Source organism: Daktulosphaira vitifoliae, unplaced genomic scaffold (assembly GCF_025091365.1).
Source record: "Daktulosphaira vitifoliae isolate Bord-2020 unplaced genomic scaffold, ASM2509136v1 Scaffold_5, whole genome shotgun sequence".
Lineage (NCBI taxonomy): Eukaryota > Metazoa > Arthropoda > Insecta > Hemiptera > Phylloxeridae > Daktulosphaira > Daktulosphaira vitifoliae.
In genome coordinates this window covers 10,193,307-10,216,890 of record NW_026099576.1, presented here as the reverse complement: position 1 = coordinate 10,216,890, position 23,584 = coordinate 10,193,307, and the positions used below count along the sequence as shown (strand labels likewise).

Here is a 23,584-nt window from a genome sequence, read left to right as displayed (position 1 = left end):
TATGCCACGTCACCACTATGCCGCGACCCCCCTGTGCTGGGTTTTTTTTTCTAAATGATAATACAAATGACATAATCTTTAAAATACTGTAATAAATATGTTTGATGGAAGAAAAAATATTAAATAATTATATCGAGTTCGATGGTTATAATTTATTAATTTTATTAGAATACCAACCTCATTTACAATTACCCCTATTCACAATTACCCCTCCTGACCTTATTAATCTTAACATTTTCATTTTTCTCTATTTAATAATGCCAATTTCAAACTTGCAAGTTGAGCTAAAAGTTATGGTAATAAATTCATTTTTGTTCTATTAAAACTTTCACTTTAAAGGACAAAAAAAAGAAGGTTCAACNCTTTCATTTGATATCATTTTTTTGAAAATCTATCGCTTTACCTGCTCATTGGGGGGAATTTAAAATAGTAACTTTTTTACAAAAAATAACTTTTTCTACTTAATTTTTGAAAATGTTCCGGAAATACTGCGTCCTTTAAACATATATAAAATTAAAGCTTATTTTATGTACTATAAAATGAAAAAAAAAAATTTGTCCCGACACTTTATCTTCTGCATGTAAACGGTTGCCGTAGTTAAAAAAACACTATTTTTGTGTTAAAATTTTCGATTTTCAATTTTTAATTTTCAACTTAAAAATGCTATAACTTTTCGAAAAATGCATGTATCAGCACAATTTTTTTTTTTCTAAATACATTATAAGTACATCTTCCATTTGACATACTTTTTATTAAAATTAGACAATTTCCCCTTATATAGGGGGGGTTCAAACTTTGAAACATTGTATAAAAAATAGAACTTTTTCAACTGAACTTTTGAAAATGTTCCGGAAATACTGCATCCTTTAAACATATATCAAATTAAAGCTTATTTTATGTGCTATAAAATAAAAAAAAAATTTGTCCCGACAACCAATCTTCTATGCGCAAATGGCTACCGTATTCAAAAAAATGCTATTTTAACAAATTTTTTTTTTTTAAATTAAACACTATCTACAGATTTGCATCGAAGCGTTTTTTATGATAGTGATTTTAATCACTGTCAGATATCATCTATACTGGACCCAACTATGCCACGACCCCACTGTGCTGGGTTTTTTTTATTTGTATTTCTTTTAAATAAAATATTTGAAAATAATTTATTTTTGTTTTAATAAGAATCGTGATTTTAGATAAACCAAAAAAGTATTTAGCAAAGTAGTAATTTAAAATAATTTATAGTTTTTTAAAAGTGCTTTTTAAAGAAATGCTTAAAGGTTGCATTAAATAGAACTTCAATTAATATTCTAAACAATATAACTTTAATTTTAGCTGTAAGAAAACTGAGAGCAATTATTGCACTTAGTTTTCATTAATTATTAATGGAGTAAGTGGTAAATTATATTTTCTGAATGAGATAATTTTTTTTAGGTCACTTATTTATTTAACCATCAGATATTCTAAGGGAAAAATATATTTTCCTTTTATTTATTTAATTAATAAACAATTTTGTTAACATTTCATTTATTTATAAGTATAATGAAAACACCTCAAGTAATTTGGTAATTAATACAAAAAAATTTAATTAGTTACTTATAATTTAACACCCCATAAATAAAAAAATAAATTACATTTACTTTGGGAAACAAATATGCAAAAAGTTCAATGCTTTACTACAATTTATGATTTAAATTGGTAAATTTCATGTCTCAACAAATACATATAATACATATAAATACATGAGAATACATAGTATATTTTTGACAATGAAAATTATGAGTAATAAGCCCTAGCTCGTGTTAGCTTTTATTATTCGTATCTAACTTACAGCACACTCATACTAAAGAAGTAAATATTTTTTAAAAGAACATTAAAATGCATTCATTTTAGAAATTGAAATATGAAAATTTAACTATAAATTATTCTTTACAAATAGAAAAGTTATACATTAAGAAATTATGTGCTGATAAACAATAACATTTAATAATTATAGTTATAACTACTAACAGTTATAATAAAAAGCACTAATTTTATAAAAAAAAAATAATTGTAAATCATTATTAAATCTTTAGTTTTTAATTAACTTAAAGAGCTAAATTTGAAATGAATACTTTAAAATTTTATTTGTTTCATTCCCTCATCCCAATCCAATTGTCAAGATATTAATTCATTAATAGCCAATTTTTTTTCATTTTCTTGTCCACACAATTTCTCTATTGAACTGGCAAATTCTAAGTTAAGCCAATCTTTAGACAAGTTGTCTAAATGATTGTCAAAGTCTATTAAATTGGTATACAATTGCTGCTGAAGCACCGCTGATGCAGCTTCTAAAGTTCCATTATCAACTTGTCCACTAATTTTTAAATAATTAAGTAATATATAAGTTACATAATAATTTTTTTTAAATAATATGCCAGAACTTTATTTAAAACACACATACTTATGACGTTTCCATTTCCCCTCTTCTTGTCTGTGTACAATAAGAGCACTTTCTTTCTGATTTATTCCAATCAATCTATTATTAATCTAATAAACAATATTTCTAAGTAAATTTTAAACTAATAAATTTAATGTTGATTAGTTATATTGATTTTTAGATATGAAACTAAGAAATTAATAAAAACCAATACCAAATTATTAGGTGGCCTACTTAGTTCAAACAGCAATGCATTGTACCTTGGTTTGTTTTCATTGCATTAAGCTTTATGGAATTCCCATTCTCTTTACAAAAGCATAGCTTTTCAAAGAGAAAGTTAAAGATAAAATCAATAATAATAATAAACAATCGTTATAACAAGATAAAAATTTAAAACTACATCTATACATATGTATAGTACAATAAAATTTTTAGAAAGCTAAATTTAATTTAGGTTTGTTTAAAATATTCATAAAATAATTTGTAAAAATTTTTTGAAGGAGGTTGAAACTTATAATTTAAGTGTTCTGAGCAATACATTATAACAATTCAAGAGTGTCACAATTATGCAGATGATAAGAAAGAAAGATATAAATATGCATTTATTTCAATATTAATCCTTAAAACTTACAACAACTAAACAGACACCTGATTCATATTCGGCTATTTTATCAATTATTTTATGAGCTGGCTTATCATGACTGAAAAACAACAAAAAAAATAAGCATATATATAGTAGTTATTAATAAGTAAAGTATGATTTATACCTCAAGTCATCTAGAGTTTCATTGGCTAAATAATATCCAGCAATATACATATTACATGAACTGGCTATTTGATCAATTTGTGTAAGTGCTATTTCAGACATGGGCGATACATGTAGGCATTGATGAAACAGAGGAACTGAATCAACAATAATCAAATTGTCACCTTTATTTGAGGATTCGGCAATTAGTAAACCATTTACTTCACAATGTGGATATTTAGCAGCATGCCCAACAATTTTACAATATGCCAATGTTGAAAACGAAACTTTTGACATTGTGAATATTATTATAGTAAAAACAATTTTAATTTAAATAAGAATTAACTAATAAATGTTAATGAATATGTTAATCGATATTACTTTGAGTAAAAATAAATAATTTTACATTGATTACAAGTTGAAATAAAACTTGTGTTATCAATTAGACTGATAAAATCTGAATATATATTTATGTAATGATGATGTCGTGTTATCTTATTTTGTAGATTTGAATCACTTATCTATAGTAACACATGTGTCAATTTGTAAAAATACAGTTTATAATATTTTTTTATTTTTAAAGTTAACAATAAGTTTTGCAAATATGGAAACCGTAATCTAATTATTATGTATTTTATATATAATTTTTTAATTTGAAAATAGTATATAGTTTTGTATTTTAACTATTTTTATGAAATTGTTGTATAATTTGTATTTTATTTATTAAAACCGACAATGAAATCAGCAGTTTTTAAAATCTTAAATAAAAATATCAAGTGAATCATAAAAGTATAGAAAAGAAAATCATAATTAGTATAAATTTTAACTCATTTTATCGAGTATGGATACATTTGACATAAATTATAATACAAGCAAAAATTACTGGTCTAATACTCCAGCATCATTAGATGGCATGCTTGGAGGATTTGCAAAACTTACTATTCCAGATATTAAAGAGTCTAATGTATTTCTTAAAAATTTGTTTAAAATGAAAAATGGACCGTCAAACCTGAGAGCACTTGATTGTGGTGCAGGTATAGGAAGGATATCAAAACAACTACTAACTAAACACTTCACATATGTTGATTTATTGGAACAAGATAAAAAATTTGTTGAAAAAGCTCAAATTATTCTACAAGGAACAAATGTAGTCAACTTTTATTGTGCTAGTTAATATTATTTAATTTAAAAAATATGCTTGCTCTGTTTAAAAAGTACTAAACATCAATTATTTTAGGTCTTCAAGATTTTTCACCTAATAACAATATTAAATATGATGTCATTTGGATTCAATGGGTTCTTGGATATATTACTAATGAGGATTTGATTAAATTTTTAAAAAAATGTTGGTAAGATTAATAACAAATTTTTATAATAATAATTATTTTTTTATTATTAATATTATTTTTGTAATATATTGTTCTAAGTAATGTTTTTTTTTAATTGCAGCATGCTTCTTAACAAAAATGGTGTTATTGTGATTAAAGAGAATATTTCATCATCTGAAGAAGGTGATGTTGATGCAATTGATAGTTCCGTAACAAGAAGTATTGATAGCTTTTGTAATATTTACCAAGAAGCTAATTTGAAGTGTATTACTAGAAAAACACAACAAAATTTTCCTAAGGGAATGTATAAAGTTGAAACATTTGCGTTGCAACCAATTATTAAATAAAAACATTTGTACATGTCTAACACTTGTTGTTTAATTTTTTTTTTAATATGGTTTATGAGTAACAATTCTATTGATATAAACAATATCTTTTCTAATGTAATAATGATTATTGATTCTACTAAATTCAGACAAAATCTAACTAGATTAATCCTATTAAATAAATTGTCATATAAATAGAAGAACATATAACTTTTGGGTAGTCGATTTTTCTTCAACTTTATAAAAAAGAATATTTAAGTAGTTCAATTATATACCTATCTCTAATTTCACAGTTATATCAATACAACAATTATTAGTATATTTTGTGTTTCTGATTTTACTCTGAATGTTTATTTTTTAGCTTTTCATCATAGTACATTATTTTATGTCTTTTACGTGTACAGTATAATCCTACAATTTTTATTAGGTTTATAGATTTTTTGATTTACATTCTAGTAAATTATCTGAAATGTAATATAAAAATTTATTGTAGGATTAAAATATAAATAATATTGATTTAAAATATTTTCAATATTATTTTTTATTTAAAGAATGTTTATTTTAAAAGTATGACTTTAGAAAATAAAATACATTTCATTGTGTTGATAGTCATTTTATTACCAAACTGTAGATGTGTCAAATAAGTTTAAAATTAATTGTAAATATAATTAACTTATTTAAATGTGTATTTGAGTCCAAAACCAACACTATGAAGTTTTACTAGTTAAAGGTTCTTTTTCCCCAAGTTACTTTAATTTCTAAACAACAATTATTTTAGTATTTATTCCTATCACTTGAAACATTAAGTAATATTTAATATTATACTAATAATTTTGCTAAAAACTTAATTAAAATAACTATTTAATCTCCTAATTAAATATAATTTTGTGAAATTCTGATCATAAGTATATTACAGTACGTAAAAAAAAAACATTTTTGTCCTATAGGGAATGATCCTTCACTCTCGCTTCTTAATTATTATACATTTTTTTAATGATCAGAAATTAACATTTATTTCTAACAACAATTAAAACAAAATTTATAAACTGTTAAAATCCCAAGCCATGGTTATTACCTGTAGTACAACACCATAATTTTGTTTTTCAAAATTATAAAAATTTTAATAATAATTAAAAAAATTATTGTTTGGAAAGTCAGAATTTTAATTTTAATTTGACTATTTTAATTATTCTTTGTTTACATCTAACATAAAATGAAAACATTTTAAAATATTAAAGAAAAATAAAACAACTGATCAAAATCTGGTTTTTTTTTTTTATTAAGATGTTAACAAAAATTAAGCCTTTACAGCATACATTCTGGGGGGGAATTTATTCTTCTTCTTAATTTCCTTTAGGGTTTTAATGCTGCGTTCTTTCTTATTTAAGGCACGTCTCTTAGCTCGAGTAAGTTTTGGCCTCAAGTCCAAAGGTTTATACTTACGGTTCTACAAAAATAAAATAAGTATTAAAATTATAAATTTATACTTAACAATAAATAAAAATAAATAAAATCATTCTACAATCATAGTACTATAATGCTATTTGTTCACTAGATCTCTAATAACAAAATAAATTTTATTGAAAACTATTTCTCTCAGCGTTTACTTCGTAAATACTATTATAAGAAGTTACAATTGTATTAAATGTAAAAAATTATAAAAAATAATAATTTCTTGAAATTATTAAAGAAATATGTTGATAATTTAATATTACAAATTCAGGTTTGCAAAAATTAAAACTTTTCAATTAAACCTATAATATTTGGGAAAAACATATAATATATATTATATATCGTTTTTTTTTAACAAATTCAATTCCATATTTGATTAAAATAGATTAATGATAAAAAAAATTATAGTAAAACCACCAATGTGTATAGTTGATACATTATACTCTAAAAATATCCAGAAGTTGAGCATTATATTCTGAATGAATAATTTTGAAGTATTGAATTAAAGGAGATATTTTCAAAATTGAAGATAAACTTATAGAAATAATGTAATAGTTTTTTTGAATACAGCATACACTACCTTGAAAATTTTCCGTAAAGCTTCCTTTTGTTTTTGATGGATCACAACATAACAACGTAATATAGCTTTACGCACAACACGACTAAAAACATAATTAACATTCAAATTAAAAATAAATAACACTCTATTTTTTTAGAATATAAAAATGTATAATACATTTTAAATATCGAATATCATATATAATTTTTTTTTTTTATTATAGAAGGAATATAGAAGAATTTCATTTGAAACAATTAGAGAAGTATTCAATGATAAATAAGATTGTTAATTTTAAAAATGCTTGCAACAAATTAGCACTTAGAAATTTATTATCATTCTAGACTTGTAAAATAAATAAAACCACTTAAATACATAATACATGTTATGTGAAATACAACACAAAAACTTATAAGGAAAAAGTTCAAAGAATAAATCGAAAATCTGATTAGAGAATATGTTTAAAGAACATCATGTGAAGAGATAAAATGTTTGTAATATTTAATTAATTAATATATATAGGTATAAATAAATTTTGAAACAATACTGCATAATCAAGACAACAATAAAAAACAGAATCAACACTAATACATAAGTATTTATTAATGCATACCAAAAATGGAGGCCATAAGATAAAATTTGTTACAATTGTTTAACAGTATTAAGAATAACTTTGTGCAATACTTACATCCGCGAAAGTTTGGATGCTGTACCACCAGTAACTTTAGACACTCTTAAATTAGCTAATTCCTGTTTCAACTCTTCGAGTTGCTTCAACAAGGAATCTTTGTCTTTGAGACGTAAATCTGAGCACTTGACTTTAGTCTATAAAATCAAACAAGTAAAATTAAAAAGTCATTAATAATAAACAAACCAAGAATAAATAAATAAATACTGTACTAAGTTATTATTTTATAAAAATACTAAATAAATATATAAAGTTAATTACAAGATTGAATTGGATTAAACTTACCATTTTCACAGTTTGTTAAAGAAATTCGTCAATTACCCGATAGGTACGAAATGGACATTTAAAGACGATCGTGTTTACATCATACAATCATTCTAACCCTAAATATATTTTCATGTATCATATTATACCATGGTTGTGTTTCGAAATTTGGTTATTTTATATAGCATGGAAGAAAAATAACGATTGGTAAAATATTCAGTTATCTTATTGATAATAATAATTAGTAATAATAACATAACTTTAATTGTAGTGTCGGTGTCTTGTTGTAGATGAAATTCCTTTTTTAATTAGATATAAAATATAAAAAATCGTTTAAATTTTATAAATTATTATATTATTGTAGTACATATAATGTATTAGGTTTAACAATATAAAGTAATTTTTTTTTTTTGATTACACATAACCAAAAAAATTCTTTTTTGATCATTAAAGATATTTTTTAGCTTATATTTTTAACTCCTACTCTAATGTAATCTTTACTTAATTATAGGCTAATATTTTAGCCAATTACGTGAGTTAAATGGATATTGGGTTGACTGAAGCAATGAAAAATATGGTTCCTAAAGGACTGCCTGCTGATATCAATTCAGCATACAGTGGTTATGTGACTGAGAAATTATACATGTTGTTGCAACTCTATTTGCAGAATAAAGGATGGAACAGTATTGAATTGTTAAAAATATTTTCAGAGATGAAAGATTCATCTGTACTACCTAGTGCTTCCTACTTGCAGTATGTTTTATTTATATATTAACATCTCCTTATATTATGTCATATGATTTTTTTTTTATGTCATTCTTATAAAATATATCACATTATTAAAAAATGCATGGTAAAATTATATTAATGAAAGTTTAAAATATTTAATTTTTAAGTTGTTTAAGTTATATGGTTTTTATTAGTAAATTTATTATTACCATATTATGAATAACCTTAAAAATTATTTCTTTGTATCAAGTAGCTTTTTAGTTATGATACTTCATCTCATTCTAAAATTGTCTAAGTAAAAAAAAATATAATGATAAAACAACATGTATAATCATGTCATAGGATATCTTTATCAACGTAAAGTTTAAGTTTAGATTCAATATGATATCTCAATAATAAATATATTATTTTACTGAATTATGAAATAAATCTAATCTAAATTACGATTTAATCAGTTTGAGCAGTCTTAAAGTGATAAGACTTTTATATTTTAAATTAATATTATTACAAATCTAATACTTTCCAAAACTATATCACTTTAGGTATAAGGATAACCATTTAAGAAGTCTTTTAGAAAATTGATGACCAGATAATTAAGCCTCATAATTCTTAAGCATGTTATTTACATGTCATCAAACTTATAGAATAGGAAAGTTAAAAAAAAAACTTGAAATATGATTTATTTTTATTATTTATTTACTGTTTTTTTTATTACTTTTTCATTTAAATAAATTGAAGTTTTAATCTATTTTCAGAATGATGGCATCAAGAGTTTCATTGGACAGCCAAGCAAGATTAATTCTTAGAGAAAATGGTAAAATCATCTTGCCTTATGAACACTTTGCTAATGCAGTGATGTTAAAGCATATGAATGGACCACATGGATTACATCTGGGTGTCGAAGGAACAGTTAGAGCGGTAGTTGTTTAATAAGAATATTTTTACTTAAATTTTGCTTTTTTTTTAATGTTTATAGTAATCAATTTTATTTGTTCTTTATATAACTAATAAGAACATTTGTATTGCTTGATTGAAAAGTCCTAGTTTTTATATGTGTTACTATAATATTAGTATAACCACTGTAAGTTAAAAATAAAAACTTGTGCACTTATCTAAAAAATGCATTTACAATAATTCCACTTCATCCTAAGTGATTAAATATTTATTAGGTCTATTCTTTACTTCTTATAAGGGTAATTAATTATTTTTTTTAAATGGCAACATTCCTATTAGGGACACATCTAGAAATTTTTCAAAGGGTACAGACAAAATTTTAGCTTCGATGCGAAGCTGAGAAGGTATTAATTTTACTATGATGTATTTTTTTTTTTTGTGTCTGTTACCACTTTTTCTCAGCTCTCACCGAACTGATTTCTTTCAATGATACGTCAAAAGATCACAAATCGTATCAAGTCGAAGAAATTATCCTTAAAAATTCAACAAACTTCCCTCGTTCCCCATAAATGGGGGAAACCTCCAAAAAAATTTAAAAATCACTAATTTTCGAAATTTATTCAATTCTTTTTACTTAAAACTGCCATAACTTTTTCAAAAATGAACAAATAAATATAATTTTTTTTTTATAGATGCTTGATGTCTTTACCTATCATTTGGTATATTTTTTTTATAAATTTAACCCTTTACCAGCTCACAGGGGAGGATTCAAAATGACAACTTTTTCACAAAAAATTAACTTTTGAAAGTGTTCCGGAAATACTGACACTTTTATATATATCTTAAATTAAAGCTTATGTAATATACTTTAATATTAAAAAAAAAAATGTTGGACTTTATTTTGTCTTCACCTTGTAAATGGCTATCAAATGCTATTTTTGTGTGAAAATTCTCGATTTTATATTTTACATTTTTAACTTTAAAATGTTATAACTTTTTGAAAAATGTATGGATCAACACAATTTTTTTATGAAAAATAATATTTTTAATTATCTCTTTTTCATTCGATATACTTTATCTTAATCAGGATATTATTAAGGAACTAGCAGATCATGTAGCTTTAGGAATAATCCACCAATTTTTTAGAATTAAACACTATCTAAAGATTTGCATCGAAGCGTTTTTTTTTTTTTATAGTGATTTTAATCACTGTCAGATATTATACTTGATCCAACTATGTCATGTCACCACTGTGCCACGACCCCCCTGTACTGGGTTTTTTAAATGTCTATATTAATTTTTTTTGTCAATTTTATCATCCAAAACCCTTTTTATCCTTTTATTTTAAAATGACAATGGTTAAAAGGAAAGTGTTTGCATCTATATCCTATTCCTGGATCTGTCATTGATACTTAGTTAACTAATTTATGTAATAAAAAATAATCTAACTAAAATTATTTTTATAATTATGCATTTTTCTTAAGTGCTACTGCTCCCATCCTGATGTAATAATATTTATAATTCTTGAAATACTGGTTTGAAAGTTGTTATCGACCAGTTATTTGCTTAGTTAGATAATTTTTTTATTATAAAAGTTAGTTAAATATATGTTGCCATTTAAAAAAATTAAGTTGGTTCTCTAATAAGAAACAAGATATGGACATAAAAAGTATTTAACCATTAAAAATTCAAGAAATGAATACTACTAAAATGAGCCAAAAAAAAAAAGTTATTAATTTAGAATTATATATATATATAAATCTCCAAGTAAATAAAAATAGTTTTGGTAAAAATAATTTTAGTAGTGTTGCTGTTCATATTTTTCTATGTTTTCGTAAAGGTTATGGATTCGTATACTATTGGTAGGGACAATTTTGGGATGGAAAAAGAATTTATTATTGAAGTAGTTCAAAATTGTCCAAATCCAGCATGTCGTTATTATAAAAATCAATTAGACTTATCTCAACATTCTAAACAGCCAAACTATATCAGTTCTTCAAGCTCTGGTAACCAATTTATTATTTTTAGTACTACTGGTTTTAAGTAACAATAAAGCTTTTTATTGTACATTAATTTCTTTAATAGTTATAATTTATTTTACAAATTTATAGGTGTCAATATACCTGTTGGTAGAGAAAGTCCCAATATTCCTATGAGTCAAATCATAAATCATAGTATGTCTTCTAGCAATGCTCCTCAATCACAACATATAGCACCAGTTGATCTAACTGGATCGTCTCATCAGAGTGACATGCAAAATGCAATGCCTATAAATATACCTCAAGCTTCAAAAACAGTTAGTGTTAGACAAGCTCAACATAATAAATTGGCAGATTTTTTAAAAGCTAACTTAGAAAATTTAGATAATAAAGATCTATTAGCTGCTCATGATACTAATTGGCCCGATGTGTCTGAAAACCGTAAAGGTCATTTAGATGGTATGTTTTCAATAATAAAATTTTTTAAATATATTCTTTTACACCATTAAGATGTTATAAATTTTTTTTTTAGCTGGACAAGAAAAAATAATTAGAGCATTTTCAGAAATAATGAAGAATATGGGAAGAATGAAAGCTTGTGTTAGACCATCTATGTGTAAGCCTTATGGAAAACAATCAGAATCTTTACAAAAAAGTAATCTTATTAATAGCATAAATGGTATACTAAAAATGTTAAGTTTATTGAAAGTCTAATGAATTGTACTTTTTAAAAACTATTTCAAAATAAATAAATTTTGTATTCATGAAAATCTATTTTTAGTAGCTCTTTTACTTTTAATTTAAAATTAAAAAGTTTTTATTGTTGTTAGTATTGAATTAATAAAATTTAAAATAAAATTAATATATATAATTCACAGTGATAGAGCTTTCTTACTGTTCTGTTTTTACATTTTCCTACTTTAATATGTTTTTATTTAGATGTTATTATTTTATAAAAGCCTAGATTTACTACATTCATTTATAAAATTTAAACTTCTTTTTAGTTAAAGAAAGCATTAAATACATGATATAACAAAATGTTAGTTCTTAAAGGAATACAATCAGAATAATTTAAGTAAAATATTTATTTTTAGCATTGGTTGATACAATTCAGCTTGTACAGTCACTTCGATCCTATCTTCCTCCACCACATATCGCAGTTAGTAGTTGGAAGAATGAAGATAAACACGGGTATTTTTTACTTTTATTCAATATAACTTAATTTAAAACTTTTATTAGTAATATTACGAACCCATATTTTTGCTTTTCAAACTGAAATTGAGCCGAAATTTTAATTTTTAAGTCGAATAAGACTTAAAATATCAAATTGTTTAAAAATTAAACAAATAAAATTTAAAATTAAAATATTTAAATAATCCAAATATTTAAATCAATATTAATTTTACTCATTTTGTGGCAATATATTTTTTATATCATTCAGTAATTTTTTTATTTTGATTTATTGATTCAAATGTTTAACTGATTTTCAAAAAAAAAGTTTGGTTCCATTTTTTTTTTCAATTTTGGAAGTGTAATGAACACCACGAGTTTGGTTCATAAATTGAATAGTTCAAATATTACTAATATTTATTTGTTATTATTTTTTACATATAGTATGCGAAAAAATGTGTTGGACAATTCAAATCAAACTATTTCAGCACCTAACTTTAAAGATCTCTGTGATGCAATGACTCGCAATAAGCAAAACTAAGTTTCTTTTGACTATCCTTTAAATAAATCTTTAATTTAAATCATATTTGTAATAACTCTTTAAAAATTCAAAATAATTGTCTAGTCAAAATCCAACTTTATTATTAGGTAGATACTTTGTATTTTAAGGATATTACAACTTATTAAATTATTTAGGTAATTTATTTTTACTTTTTATTCAATTTCTTCGATTTCAATCTATTTTCTTTAAATAATACGCGTTTTATTTTTCATTTGTTCTCTATTTTTATATTCACATGAACATTACATTTATTAAATAACTAAATATTTAAAACAGACAAATTTATTAAAATGTTAAACCATAATAAACAATCATCATTTTAATATAAAAATTATGTCTATTATAAATTTTAATAATTAAAATTTTTTTACTTTTTAAAAGTATAATATATTCAGAAAAGCTATTTACTATTAAATTTTGGGTAGATATTATATTTTGCTGCAGTTAAAATATAATTATATATAAGATGTATATAATTTTTATTCAATGTAAATCTACATTAATTTGTAAAAAACTAATTTAAAAGTTTTACTTTTGACACATTTCAATTTTATTTGGTTTACATCAATAATAACCAATAATTCCTTTTATAGAAACCTATTGTTACACATTTTTAGTAAATGATGATGATTTATTAATTATAAATGATTGGGATTTATTATGTATTAAATTAAACTATTATTTCTATTATTTTATAAATGTTTGAGTGCATGGTGTTCTAGTTTACTTTAATAATAATTAATACTTTAATAGTATTTACTAGGTCTTAAAAAATATGTTAAAAAAATTATGGTTTTTATAGCAACTAAATTTAATTTAGCCATTTTTAATTGATAAGTATCCTGAGATAATTAAATAAAAATATTATTAACTTTGGTGACATAATATATAAAGATTAATAAATTAATTGTACGCACAACTTTGCTCAAGATCATTCATAAAATTTAATAAATTTGCTGCCTTTTTGTAAAATGTAAATTGTAATAAAAAAAATACATGAAATAATTATAGATTTCAAAAAGTTAAGCATAATTATTAATTATTGAAATTTGAATATCATACAATTTGTTTTTATTATGATATTAAATTAAAAAAATAATGAACATACTTTTGCTAAGTGTGACTGTGAAACAGTAATTATAATCTTTAAAAATTCTAACATTGTGCTAGTCAAAATGTCTATAATTAATTGATTAAATAAAATTAATTATCAGTTTTTTGAAATATAACTATACTTTGTCTGTATGTTAAATATATTTCAAGTAATAAAAATCATAATAATAATATTATGTGTTTTCGACTTTTAAGAAACATCCAACTATTTTCTAACTTAAGTTTTAAAAATTAATAATTTTAAATTTCTTATAGAATCATAGAAACATTATAAATACAATATTCAATACTTTTTGAGAATTAAATATGATCTTTGTTATTCTCTTTAAAATCAAGCATTATTTTCAATAAAAGAAATATCTCTTGTTAAACAAGATTGTTTTAATATACTTGCTATAACTAAAGTAATTGTTCGAAGGAATTGAAATATAATTGAAAATAATAAAAATATTGATTTAAAATATTACATACATTTAAAATGTATACATTTATAAGAAAAGTGATTCTATATTTAGTTACACCAAAATATGTAATTTATTTATGCTCTATTATATATTATGTAATAGTTTGTTTAAAGTAATGATTTAAAATACTTTTTAGTATTTATAATATTTTTTTTTTAAATACATTAAATATACTTGTATCAAATAACTGTTCATTTAATTTTGTGTAAAATTGTTACCAGCAGCATTGCTAGACTGGGTTGTGCTTCTTTAGATTTTATACATGAAATAATTTTACTAAAGTCTAATTAGCTCGCTTTAGTAATTGGGCTTCCGACAGTCTAGTAGCACACAATAGTAATAATTGTAATAAATGTCTTTAAAACACATTTAAACAAATTAATTTAATTATTGTCTTCTCAAAATATTATATATCTGTGATTTTAATTAATTATTCTTATGTATAACATAATTAACTGAGTATTTTTTTTAATTATCATTTTCAATAACAAAATTTTAACTTTAAAACATTGAATCACTTGTTAATAAACAGTAATTTATTATTAGAATTTTACATCATATTTTGTAAGAATTTTTCTATAAAATATATGTTTACTATGTAGATTTTAATATATAAATAAAATAATTTATAAACTCAAAATAATTTAATTGTTTTTGTGAAACATACAGGAAATTACATATCTAGTAAGTTCAATACTGGAATGTTATTATTTTATTTATACTGACAGTATAAAAACGGCATCATGTAGCCAATAATAATCTTGATTTAAATCCCCTTCACATAAGTATGGTAATTTAGTCCAACAAAGAACATTGAAACCTGATGGTTCAAACACGTTTGCTATTGTAGATGACACTTGTTCTTCAAAAGTCTCGCCTGTGATTGGCAATTTTTCGTCGGGAACAGCACTTTCTAAATAAGATGTGAAAAGAATAATCAAAATATTAAGTATAATATTGTATTTAATGTTCACTAACTAAATTCATCATATGGTTTGTATGGTAGAACCAAAGCAATTATTACTCTACCATTGGATTTGAGAGATTTTTTGATGTTATTGAGCAAATTAATTGGTTCGCTACATCGGTCAAGCAAGTTTAAACAAGACACAATATCAAACTTTTCTTTATGATTCCACCATGTCTCAGTATTAAGTAATCTAAAAAAATAGTTATTTAATAGATACAGGCAAATAGTAAATACACATAAGGTATTTATTTATTTATAATAATTTATTTTTGGGGAAATTTATAATTTAACCATATTACAGACATTTATTTTTGCTTATCACTTTTTAAACTAAAATATAAACCAAGAAAAAATTCATTTAAATCTGAAATTTGGTCCCATAAATGATTTCGTTTGAGATAATTTCTTCCCAGACCAACCATAAAATAATTTTCATATTTTTTAAAGTATAATTTCAAAATTAGCAGAGGTCAAAAAATTGTTATTTTAAAACTAATAAGCAGTGTCGTCATTTGTGAATCACGTAGTTAAAATTTAATGTTATCAATTCGGCTCTAAGGTATAGCTTATCTAACCTCATTCTCACAAGTTTTAAATAAGAGATAAGAAATTCCCCCACCCTACATAATATCTATGCATACCAAAAAAAAAAATTTTTAATGACGCTCACGTTTGTAAGTATAGATAGAAAAAATTACCTAAAACCTTTTTGGGATAAAATTCTGATCATTGGTCCAGATTTTTCTGTTACATACACATGATTAACGAATGGTGTGTATTTTTCAGTGGTTGCACCATCCCCTGCTCCTAAATCCACTAAAGAGGAACCACTGGCAAAATATGTAATATTAAGTAATTTCCTTATTTGTTCTAATGAAAAAACGAACATTGAACCTCTTCTTAATAATCTAAAACAACAATTTAATTAAATAATTAAGTTATAATATACATTTTTTTTACTTAAATAAAATACTCTCAATACTATTTAATATATATAGAAGTGTTATCAATAAAACCATGTTTTGTAATGTATCTACTGTTATTTTTTGTATAAATATTAATTTGAATTATAATTTACTTATATTACTTAAGGTAAAATTTCTAAATATGTACTTTTATTTTTGTAATTTACTAGTAAAGTTAAATCTGTGGAATTAGAGGATTTAACCACTGATACACTATATCAAATTACGATGACGATCCATATGCTTTACATTTTTAACATATGTGATTTAACGTCATTTTTCTCTAAAAGTAATGTTTTATTATTAATTGTCACTTCTTATAAAAACAGTTTCGTAAAAACAGTTAAAGAGTCTTTTATGATTGTGTTTATAAAGCTTCGCGTATTAACAAAAATAAATTGATATTGATAAGCGATTATTGAGGACTGAAAAACTAACAAAAACCAAACCTTATGTGGTGATGTACTTGATGCAATGTATACAAATAAATCATTAATTTGTTTGAAGAATATTACTCCTCTCATAAATGTAGATATTTAAGGATTCTATATGTTAAATAGTTTTGCTCAGCAGCGTACTTAAATGAGGGTTACTAAATTTACAAAGTATACATGTGTGACATGTGTAAAAATTGATTCAACATAAATCCTAACTGAATTCACTCTCAATGAGTTTCAAAATACGTTACCGATTTTACTAAGTCAATGTAACTGACCTATACCCAGTGTATTTTTTACATGTAAGGTAGGGCAGGTAAGTGTTAAAAGTTTGCTTAAGGCGTGGAGTGTCGGTTGTAAAAAAAGGATCTCGATATTGATATGTACGTTGTACAAAAAATGTGTGATTGTTTTGTTCAGATTTGGAAGGAGTCAAGTGGTCCGTCGTTTTCAGATTTCCATATCCGGCCGATTAGTCGACGGAAGTAAAGAAAAAATATCCGATGGCGGGGAAATGAAGATAAGGAGAGGGGTTACCACAGTCGTGCTAACGAGAGATCGATCGGATTTCCTTCTCCGGACGAACGAGACAAGGAAAGCAATGGTGGCGGTAGCGGGTTGAGGAAACGACGAGGGTGTTGTGTGTACATAATATAGGTAAGAGTTGAGTAGAAAGAAGGAAGAAAGACTACGACGAAAAAGAATAATATTGTTCTTTCTGACGATGCTGTGTATGTGTGGGTGTTTTTTTTTCTGCCTCTCTCTGGGTTCGTTATTTTGCATCGCATTTCCATATTAGTGGAGCGAATGTAAGGGAAATAAATTACGAACTCTGTCTCGTTCTATTCACAGGATGGTAGAAACGCGGTAGGGGAAGACAAAAAAGGCGCTAAGAAAAAAAAGGTCGCGTTTATCCGCGGAGACTTCTCTTTTCGTCGTAATCGCTTACCCTCACCCCGTTGTCTCTCAGTTAGGCAACTTCAGAATTCGAGGAAACGAAGTGACGGCGAATGAGCTTCGCCTTACAAAAGAAACAAATAACGACAACGGTTCAAATGCCTGCAATTGCCAATCACGATTGAATATTCCTTCGAAAAGATTCACAAACGCCGAGGCAATGTGCTATGGAAATGTTTTTCCGAAGGAATAGCCTTTCAATTTACGTTCTCGAACACCAATAACTTCGTTAAAATTTAAATATGATATGTAAACATATCCGAATAATTGCTACGTTAATTATAATTAATATAATATAATTATAATATATTATAAATATAATTATAATATATTATAAATATAATTATATTTATGGTCGATTAATTATTTACAGAAGCAGGTTAATTAACAACTCATCAAGATATAATTCTATTCCTGAATTGAGCTGAAAGAAAATTAAATAATAATAAAAAAAAAACATTGTTTTTGAAAATTGGTTTATAAATTTATTAAAAGTGTTCTTAATTATTAGCTAGTTTAAATAAACTACCTTAAGCCCGCTTTGTTATAACATAGATAGATTTTTTTTTTTAAATAAAATGCGTTAATGAAAAAGAAAAAATGCGATTGAAGAGTTATAAACTTTTTAGCGCGCTCTGTTCAACGGTTAATGATGGATAGTAGACGTTTTCTAAAAATACCATTTACATTTTATGCAAAGATAATGTTTCTGCGTTCTATATCGTCTTAATTAAGTCGTCGTTAACGCGCGTGCGCAACGTCTGCGCGTACTTTGGCGGCATGAAAAGTAATTAGCATAAACTGCAGTGTATAGCAGTTAGTAACTTCTCCCAACCGAGTAATATAATAGACGTATAGATTATTTTAATGCAACAATGCACTGTCCATTGAGTGTTTTGTTTCTTTTTGCACGGCGTAACACACATAATCCAACTGCCTGCGATACTTATATGGAGTAAAATACGGCTGGCTGTCGAGCAATGGGCGATAATAAGGGTAAACGTCGCCGGCTGTCGAGTACATTGTGTTGTTACTATTGTGTTGGTCTAGTACTCTTCTTCGGATGTTCGCTATCCTTACCGCGGACACACGCAAGTCGCCAATAGTTTGTCTGCCTACGTTACCCGTATAATTAAACTCTACACGACAAAAGAAGATTCCACGAGACAAAAAGAATTAATAGAGTTTTCCAGTGCCAGGTCATTCAAACATACATCCCAGAAAATATATTGATACCAATACAGTTAATTAGATCGTCGAATTGACAAATAAGGCGATCTCTGAAAACCATAACATTAGTGTCGTCAATAAACATTTGTAGAAGTTAATAGTTATGAATTTATAATAAGTTGTCAACAGGAAAATGTTAAAAAGAGAAAATAAATTGATTTTTTATCACATGATGATCACGAATCAAAAATGTTGAAAATATTTCACGAGACAAAAAAATAACAAAACATTATACTAAATTTTAGATAACTGTAATGACACTTGGTTAAATTTACCTTACTCACATTGATTATAAATTAACGAAAATTCTCTTAAACGCGACTAAAGTTTAAATCAATAATTACCAGCCCAAACCAGTTGTCTGATCCAGATAGTTTTATTAAAAGGGTAATTTACCTGCGCAAAAACTTCAAAGCTTTTAGTATAATTATAAATCTGCCACAATATTACGGTATTTTACTAAGTATAAACTCGTACGTGCCATTTGTTTTTGACGACGACACTGCTAAATATTAAAATAAATTGCACAAAGAGTCAAGTCAAAGCTTAAATTAATCAGATTTTTTGAACTATAAAAATAAAAATCTTGGCATTGAACAGACAGACTATATTATGGTGTTATTTATTATTTAGTTATTTGATCATTTCTTATAATCTATGCTTGTATTAAAGAGGGCGGAAAATTAACATAGCCCAGCATAAAAAAATCGAATTCACGTTTACCTACGCACTGAGGCACACGCGTCAACAACTGAGCTAATTAAGCCGCCTAATTTTAATTAGTTTTTAATAATAAGCAAACCGTTTAAACCACATACGTCTATCTCTTGGCATAAGTTCTCCAAAATTTTTAATTTTAACTCTTTGTTGTAGAAAAATGAGAAATTCATGATCCATAACGAATTTTTCTTTTATTATTGTTAAAACAATTAACTCGAGGGTTTTCTATTTATTTTCAATTTGATATGTCAAATTTAGAAATTTTAAGAAAAGAGAAAACAATTTAATAATTTCAATAACTTCTCAAACAAATCGACATATTTTCTAAAGCAAAAGTCGTTTCTTATTGATAAAATAGATAAACTATTTTCTTATATAGACGTATAATATTCTATTCAATACATTAAAATCCATAAAATTTATTTCTGTGGCATAAGTTACTACATTGTCACACAAGCAATGTTGTAGTAAATGAGTATTTAAAAATAAAATTCTATGGTTTATGTCACATACTGTTCCAAAAGTTGTTATGGGCCATTAATTTTTGAAGTTAGATCATTTTTTATAATTTTTATATTAAAAATGTATGTTGCCATTTAGAAAAATTAAGTTGACCCCTATAACTTATAAGGGACGATGCTACAAAGTAATCGATAACTAATAAACCATAAAATAAAATATATATTTTAATTTTTTTTTCTTTTAATTTTGTATCTATAATTTTATCTTGTGAGTAATTGAATAACGGATCATCCAATATATTGAAGGTCACAATTTTTTGAAAAATATAATAACTATTGATCTAGTAAATGTTTTACGTTAATTATTTAAAAAAAAGTAACATAAAATATTTGTTGTATCAAAAATATTTTGACCTAAACATTGTAGACTACTCTGTAAATTAACCATATTTTATAAAAATATAATCTGGAAAACTGAAAGTAAAAAAATGCTAGATTATAGTAACGATAATAATTATTGTTACCATATTCTATAACTTTGAGCACAATAACTGAATTATTTATTTATTGTAGAAATATTTGGTATTTAATCTCTTATGGTATATTTTTTTAAACCACCTGTGAAAAAACAAAAATTCATTTTTTTTTTTCATACATTTAATAAATAATATTTCAAATAAGAATAGTTGAGAATATATTAAAAATACTTTTATATTTTTTATTCCATTACATAGTTTATTATGCAGTATTTTATAGTTTATTTTTTTACTATTTTGTGCGCTTTACATAATGAAGATTCATTTTAGTCTCCTTACGCCCTTGTTTCAAAGTATTCAGTATTGACCGCGTCCGATCACTATCTGCGACCGATGGCCTTGTTATTAAAAAACATTAGCATTTAACGCATTTGGCCCAGTCCATTTATGCGCGACTTAATATGTCACAGCTCAGCATATAGTGTACCTACATGCTCGTTTTAAAAATATCAATTAATTTTTAGAGTTTACACACGACACGCGCATTAGATAGAAAGTATATCAAAACGAAATAGCTAATACAATTATATACAAAATAATACTAAAATCTTTATGAGAACATTTATTAAATATTGACCGTGTCACTACAGTGAATCTTATTTAAATTTATGATAAGATGAAAAACAAAGTTCATTGAATTCAATTTAACATTCGCTATTTTAAAACTATTTACAAATATTTCCAATGTGATTTTATAATTGTTAGTAAAAATTAAAAAAAATCAGGGCCAGATTAATGTAAATATAAACCTATCTATTGATCTCAGTTAATACTATCAATTAATTATTTCCCTGGGTCATTTTGCCCTTTTTTAATCCTAACATTACGTCAAAACTTATATTATAAATATAATAATAACTCTACAGTTCATGGTCATAAGTCATCCAAAATTATGTTATGTTTTAAAACACTACAATGTTTTATCACACTGTTATGATCTGATTTTAAATTCAACAGACAAAGCCTAACCTCCAAAAATTCTAATTCATGCAGAGGTCATGTAAATTAGTAGAGTAACTTATTGTTTAAAAAAAAAAAACAAAATACGTTATATTTGCATCCAATAAACTGAAGTATAAACTAACATATACATCAACCACTTGGTCATATTGTTTATTCAATACCGTATTAATACTTTTTTATAACGAAACAATACGTTTAATATGTTTGAATGTAACAATAAACATCAGTGCATATTATATACAAACGTTATTAAATTAATAAATATATTCTTAGATAGGGTTTAACAACATATCTTTTTTGAACACAGCACAAACTCGTTTAAGGTTAAAAATTAATACCAATCATTTAAACAGAGAGCAATTAACAAAGAAAATCGTACATTTAATTCAAAGAATTTTTTATATCTATAAAATTGAACCAAGTATTTAACATAATCTAAAATAGAAAACTATATGTAAAAAATACCATACATAGAGATAGTAATACGACGTTTGAGCATTGAGCAATAAAAAGTTTTATAAACATTTTTATTATACCATTCTAAGAAGTATATAAACTTAATTTTTAGAATAAAATTGATCAAGTAATTACTAAAACAAGTTGAAACTAGAAATTTATGCAGTATAGTAAACATGTCACATATATATTTTTTTTAAATATTCTGAAATTTTTTTATTACGTCTATAGAATATCTAACGACAAATTGCTCCGTAATATTTTTATTTGATTAATTTCCATATCTAATAAATTATAAAACGTACATATGAGGATAAAACCGTGTAATGTATTATTGAAGTATATGATTTAGATTGAAGTAACTTTTCTTCTTTATGTTTTGTTAACATAATAAAAAAAGGAAAAGGTTTCACAGTTCATAAAACTTTTGAAGTTTTTGTGGGTTTAGTAAAACGATCACAAAACATTGAGTCGAGCAAAATCAAAGAATTTTATGGGACTTTTAAGATATAAGTAATACATTGAATAATGGATGCGATGCAATAACAATGTAATTCTAAAAAAATACACAAGTAATTCAGCGTAATATTATAACACGAAATTATTAAAAAATAAAATACACAAACGCTATTTAGATTATAATGTTTAAAAAGATAAACGACGATTTGATATATTTTCTTTGAAAAATGTCCAAAAGATGAAAAATTGAAGAAATAGAATTTATCTAGAGACGGTAACGAGAATGTATCTTGAACAATTGAGCGTCAAGGACACAGAAAGATAAATAAGATTTGTGCTGCGGTATGACAAAGCTGTAGACAAGTGAACTTGCATGACAAACGGAAACGGCGGGTCAAACACAGCGGACGCAGGAGAAAGGCGCAAACGGCTGATAATCCCTCGCATCAAATCCCTCCCATGACGGTCCACTAATTAAAAGCAGCCCTGTTAATTGGGGTGGCTCACGCTTGCGCCTTCCAAACCCCTTTTATGTACTCGTCCAACCGGCATTGGTCCCGACCTTCTTCCTTTCCGTTTCCTATGGTCCGTTTGGCAAAAAGGTATTTTCTCCATTTGTTTCCACATCGCGATTCGTGTATCGGCCGCCACCCGTTTCTACACTTTCCTTTTGCAATCGTGAACGACCAGTGTGTGATTGATTCGCTTCTTTGTTCCTCTAATGTTCATTAGCGGCATTATCAT

General features: G+C 25.0%; 5 protein-coding genes across 7 annotated transcripts in view; 2 read left to right on the top strand and 3 right to left on the bottom strand.

The window, feature by feature from the left end:
* Window positions 1-1,555: 1,555 nt before the first annotated feature.
* On the bottom strand, window positions 1,556-3,601 carry LOC126906900 (ER membrane protein complex subunit 8/9 homolog). Its single transcript, XM_050687828.1, has 4 exons — window positions 3,184-3,601; window positions 3,048-3,117; window positions 2,441-2,526; window positions 1,556-2,353 (listed from the first exon to the last, which is right to left on the bottom strand). The coding sequence occupies exons 1-4, from the start codon at window positions 3,456-3,458 to the stop codon at window positions 2,155-2,157; spliced, it is 630 nt and encodes a 209-aa protein (XP_050543785.1). The 5' UTR covers window positions 3,459-3,601; the 3' UTR covers window positions 1,556-2,154.
* A 150-nt stretch (window positions 3,602-3,751) lies between these two features.
* On the top strand, window positions 3,752-4,858 carry LOC126906899 (N-terminal Xaa-Pro-Lys N-methyltransferase 1). The gene is made up of 3 exons (XM_050687827.1): window positions 3,752-4,330; window positions 4,399-4,510; window positions 4,611-4,858. Exons 1-3 carry the CDS (start codon window positions 4,003-4,005, stop codon window positions 4,834-4,836), a joined length of 666 nt encoding a protein of 221 aa, XP_050543784.1. The 5' UTR covers window positions 3,752-4,002; the 3' UTR covers window positions 4,837-4,858.
* A 1,212-nt stretch (window positions 4,859-6,070) lies between these two features.
* Window positions 6,071-7,951, bottom strand: LOC126906901 (60S ribosomal protein L35). The gene is made up of 4 exons (XM_050687829.1): window positions 7,797-7,951; window positions 7,512-7,648; window positions 6,848-6,929; window positions 6,071-6,262 (listed from the first exon to the last, which is right to left on the bottom strand). The coding sequence occupies exons 1-4, from the start codon at window positions 7,797-7,799 to the stop codon at window positions 6,113-6,115; spliced, it is 372 nt and encodes a 123-aa protein (XP_050543786.1). The 5' UTR covers window positions 7,800-7,951; the 3' UTR covers window positions 6,071-6,112.
* Window positions 7,952-8,026: 75 nt separating this feature from the next.
* Window positions 8,027-13,390, top strand: LOC126906575 (uncharacterized). Of its 2 annotated transcripts, none has more exons than XM_050687162.1 (8): window positions 8,027-8,171; window positions 8,300-8,528; window positions 9,260-9,422; window positions 11,239-11,404; window positions 11,510-11,836; window positions 11,910-12,032; window positions 12,472-12,568; window positions 12,992-13,390. In XM_050687162.1, the coding sequence occupies exons 2-8, from the start codon at window positions 8,317-8,319 to the stop codon at window positions 13,086-13,088; spliced, it is 1,185 nt and encodes a 394-aa protein (XP_050543119.1). In that variant the 5' UTR covers window positions 8,027-8,171; window positions 8,300-8,316; the 3' UTR covers window positions 13,089-13,390. The 2 variants fall into 2 exon arrangements, with proteins under 2 accessions (XP_050543119.1, XP_050543118.1); XM_050687161.1 differs by having other exon boundaries at window positions 8,287-8,528; window positions 12,992-13,388.
* A 1,664-nt stretch (window positions 13,391-15,054) lies between these two features.
* The window catches only part of LOC126906576 (protein-L-histidine N-pros-methyltransferase), a 56,343-nt gene continuing 47,813 nt past the window's right edge, over window positions 15,055-23,584 (bottom strand). For both annotated transcript variants that reach the window (XM_050687164.1, XM_050687165.1), the window contains exons 4-6: window positions 16,355-16,564; window positions 15,665-15,846; window positions 15,055-15,599 (exon numbers count right to left, since the gene is read on the bottom strand). In XM_050687164.1, the coding sequence (XP_050543121.1) occupies window positions 15,403-15,599; window positions 15,665-15,846; window positions 16,355-16,564 (589 nt within the window). In that variant the 3' untranslated portion in view covers window positions 15,055-15,402. The remainder of the gene's footprint in view (window positions 15,600-15,664; window positions 15,847-16,354; window positions 16,565-23,584) is intronic.

Coding starts and splice junctions, on each gene's coding strand:
- LOC126906899 (XM_050687827.1), top strand. CDS start 4,003: ATGGATACATTTGACATAAATTATAATACAAGCAAAAATTACTGGTCT. Junction 4,331..4,398: donor AGTCAACTTTTATTGTGCTA/GTTAATATTATT, acceptor CAATTATTTTAG/GTCTTCAAGATTTTTCACCT. Junction 4,511..4,610: donor AAATTTTTAAAAAAATGTTG/GTAAGATTAATA, acceptor TTTTAATTGCAG/CATGCTTCTTAACAAAAATG.
- LOC126906901 (XM_050687829.1), bottom strand. Junction 6,930..7,511: donor GCATCCAAACTTTCGCGGAT/GTAAGTATTGCA, acceptor TTATGTTTTTAG/TCGTGTTGTGCGTAAAGCTA. Junction 6,263..6,847: donor CTTTACGGAAAATTTTCAAG/GTAGTGTATGCT, acceptor TTATTTTTGTAG/AACCGTAAGTATAAACCTTT.
- LOC126906575 (XM_050687162.1), top strand. CDS start 8,317: ATGGATATTGGGTTGACTGAAGCAATGAAAAATATGGTTCCTAAAGGA. Junction 8,529..9,259: donor CCTAGTGCTTCCTACTTGCA/GTATGTTTTATT, acceptor ATCTATTTTCAG/AATGATGGCATCAAGAGTTT. Junction 11,837..11,909: donor CCGTAAAGGTCATTTAGATG/GTATGTTTTCAA, acceptor TTTTTTTTTTAG/CTGGACAAGAAAAAATAATT.
- LOC126906900 (XM_050687828.1), bottom strand. CDS start 3,458: ATGTCAAAAGTTTCGTTTTCAACATTGGCATATTGTAAAATTGTTGGG. Junction 3,118..3,183: donor GAAACTCTAGATGACTTGAG/GTATAAATCATA, acceptor GTTGTTTTTCAG/TCATGATAAGCCAGCTCATA. Junction 2,354..2,440: donor GGGAAATGGAAACGTCATAA/GTATGTGTGTTT, acceptor TTTAAAAATTAG/TGGACAAGTTGATAATGGAA.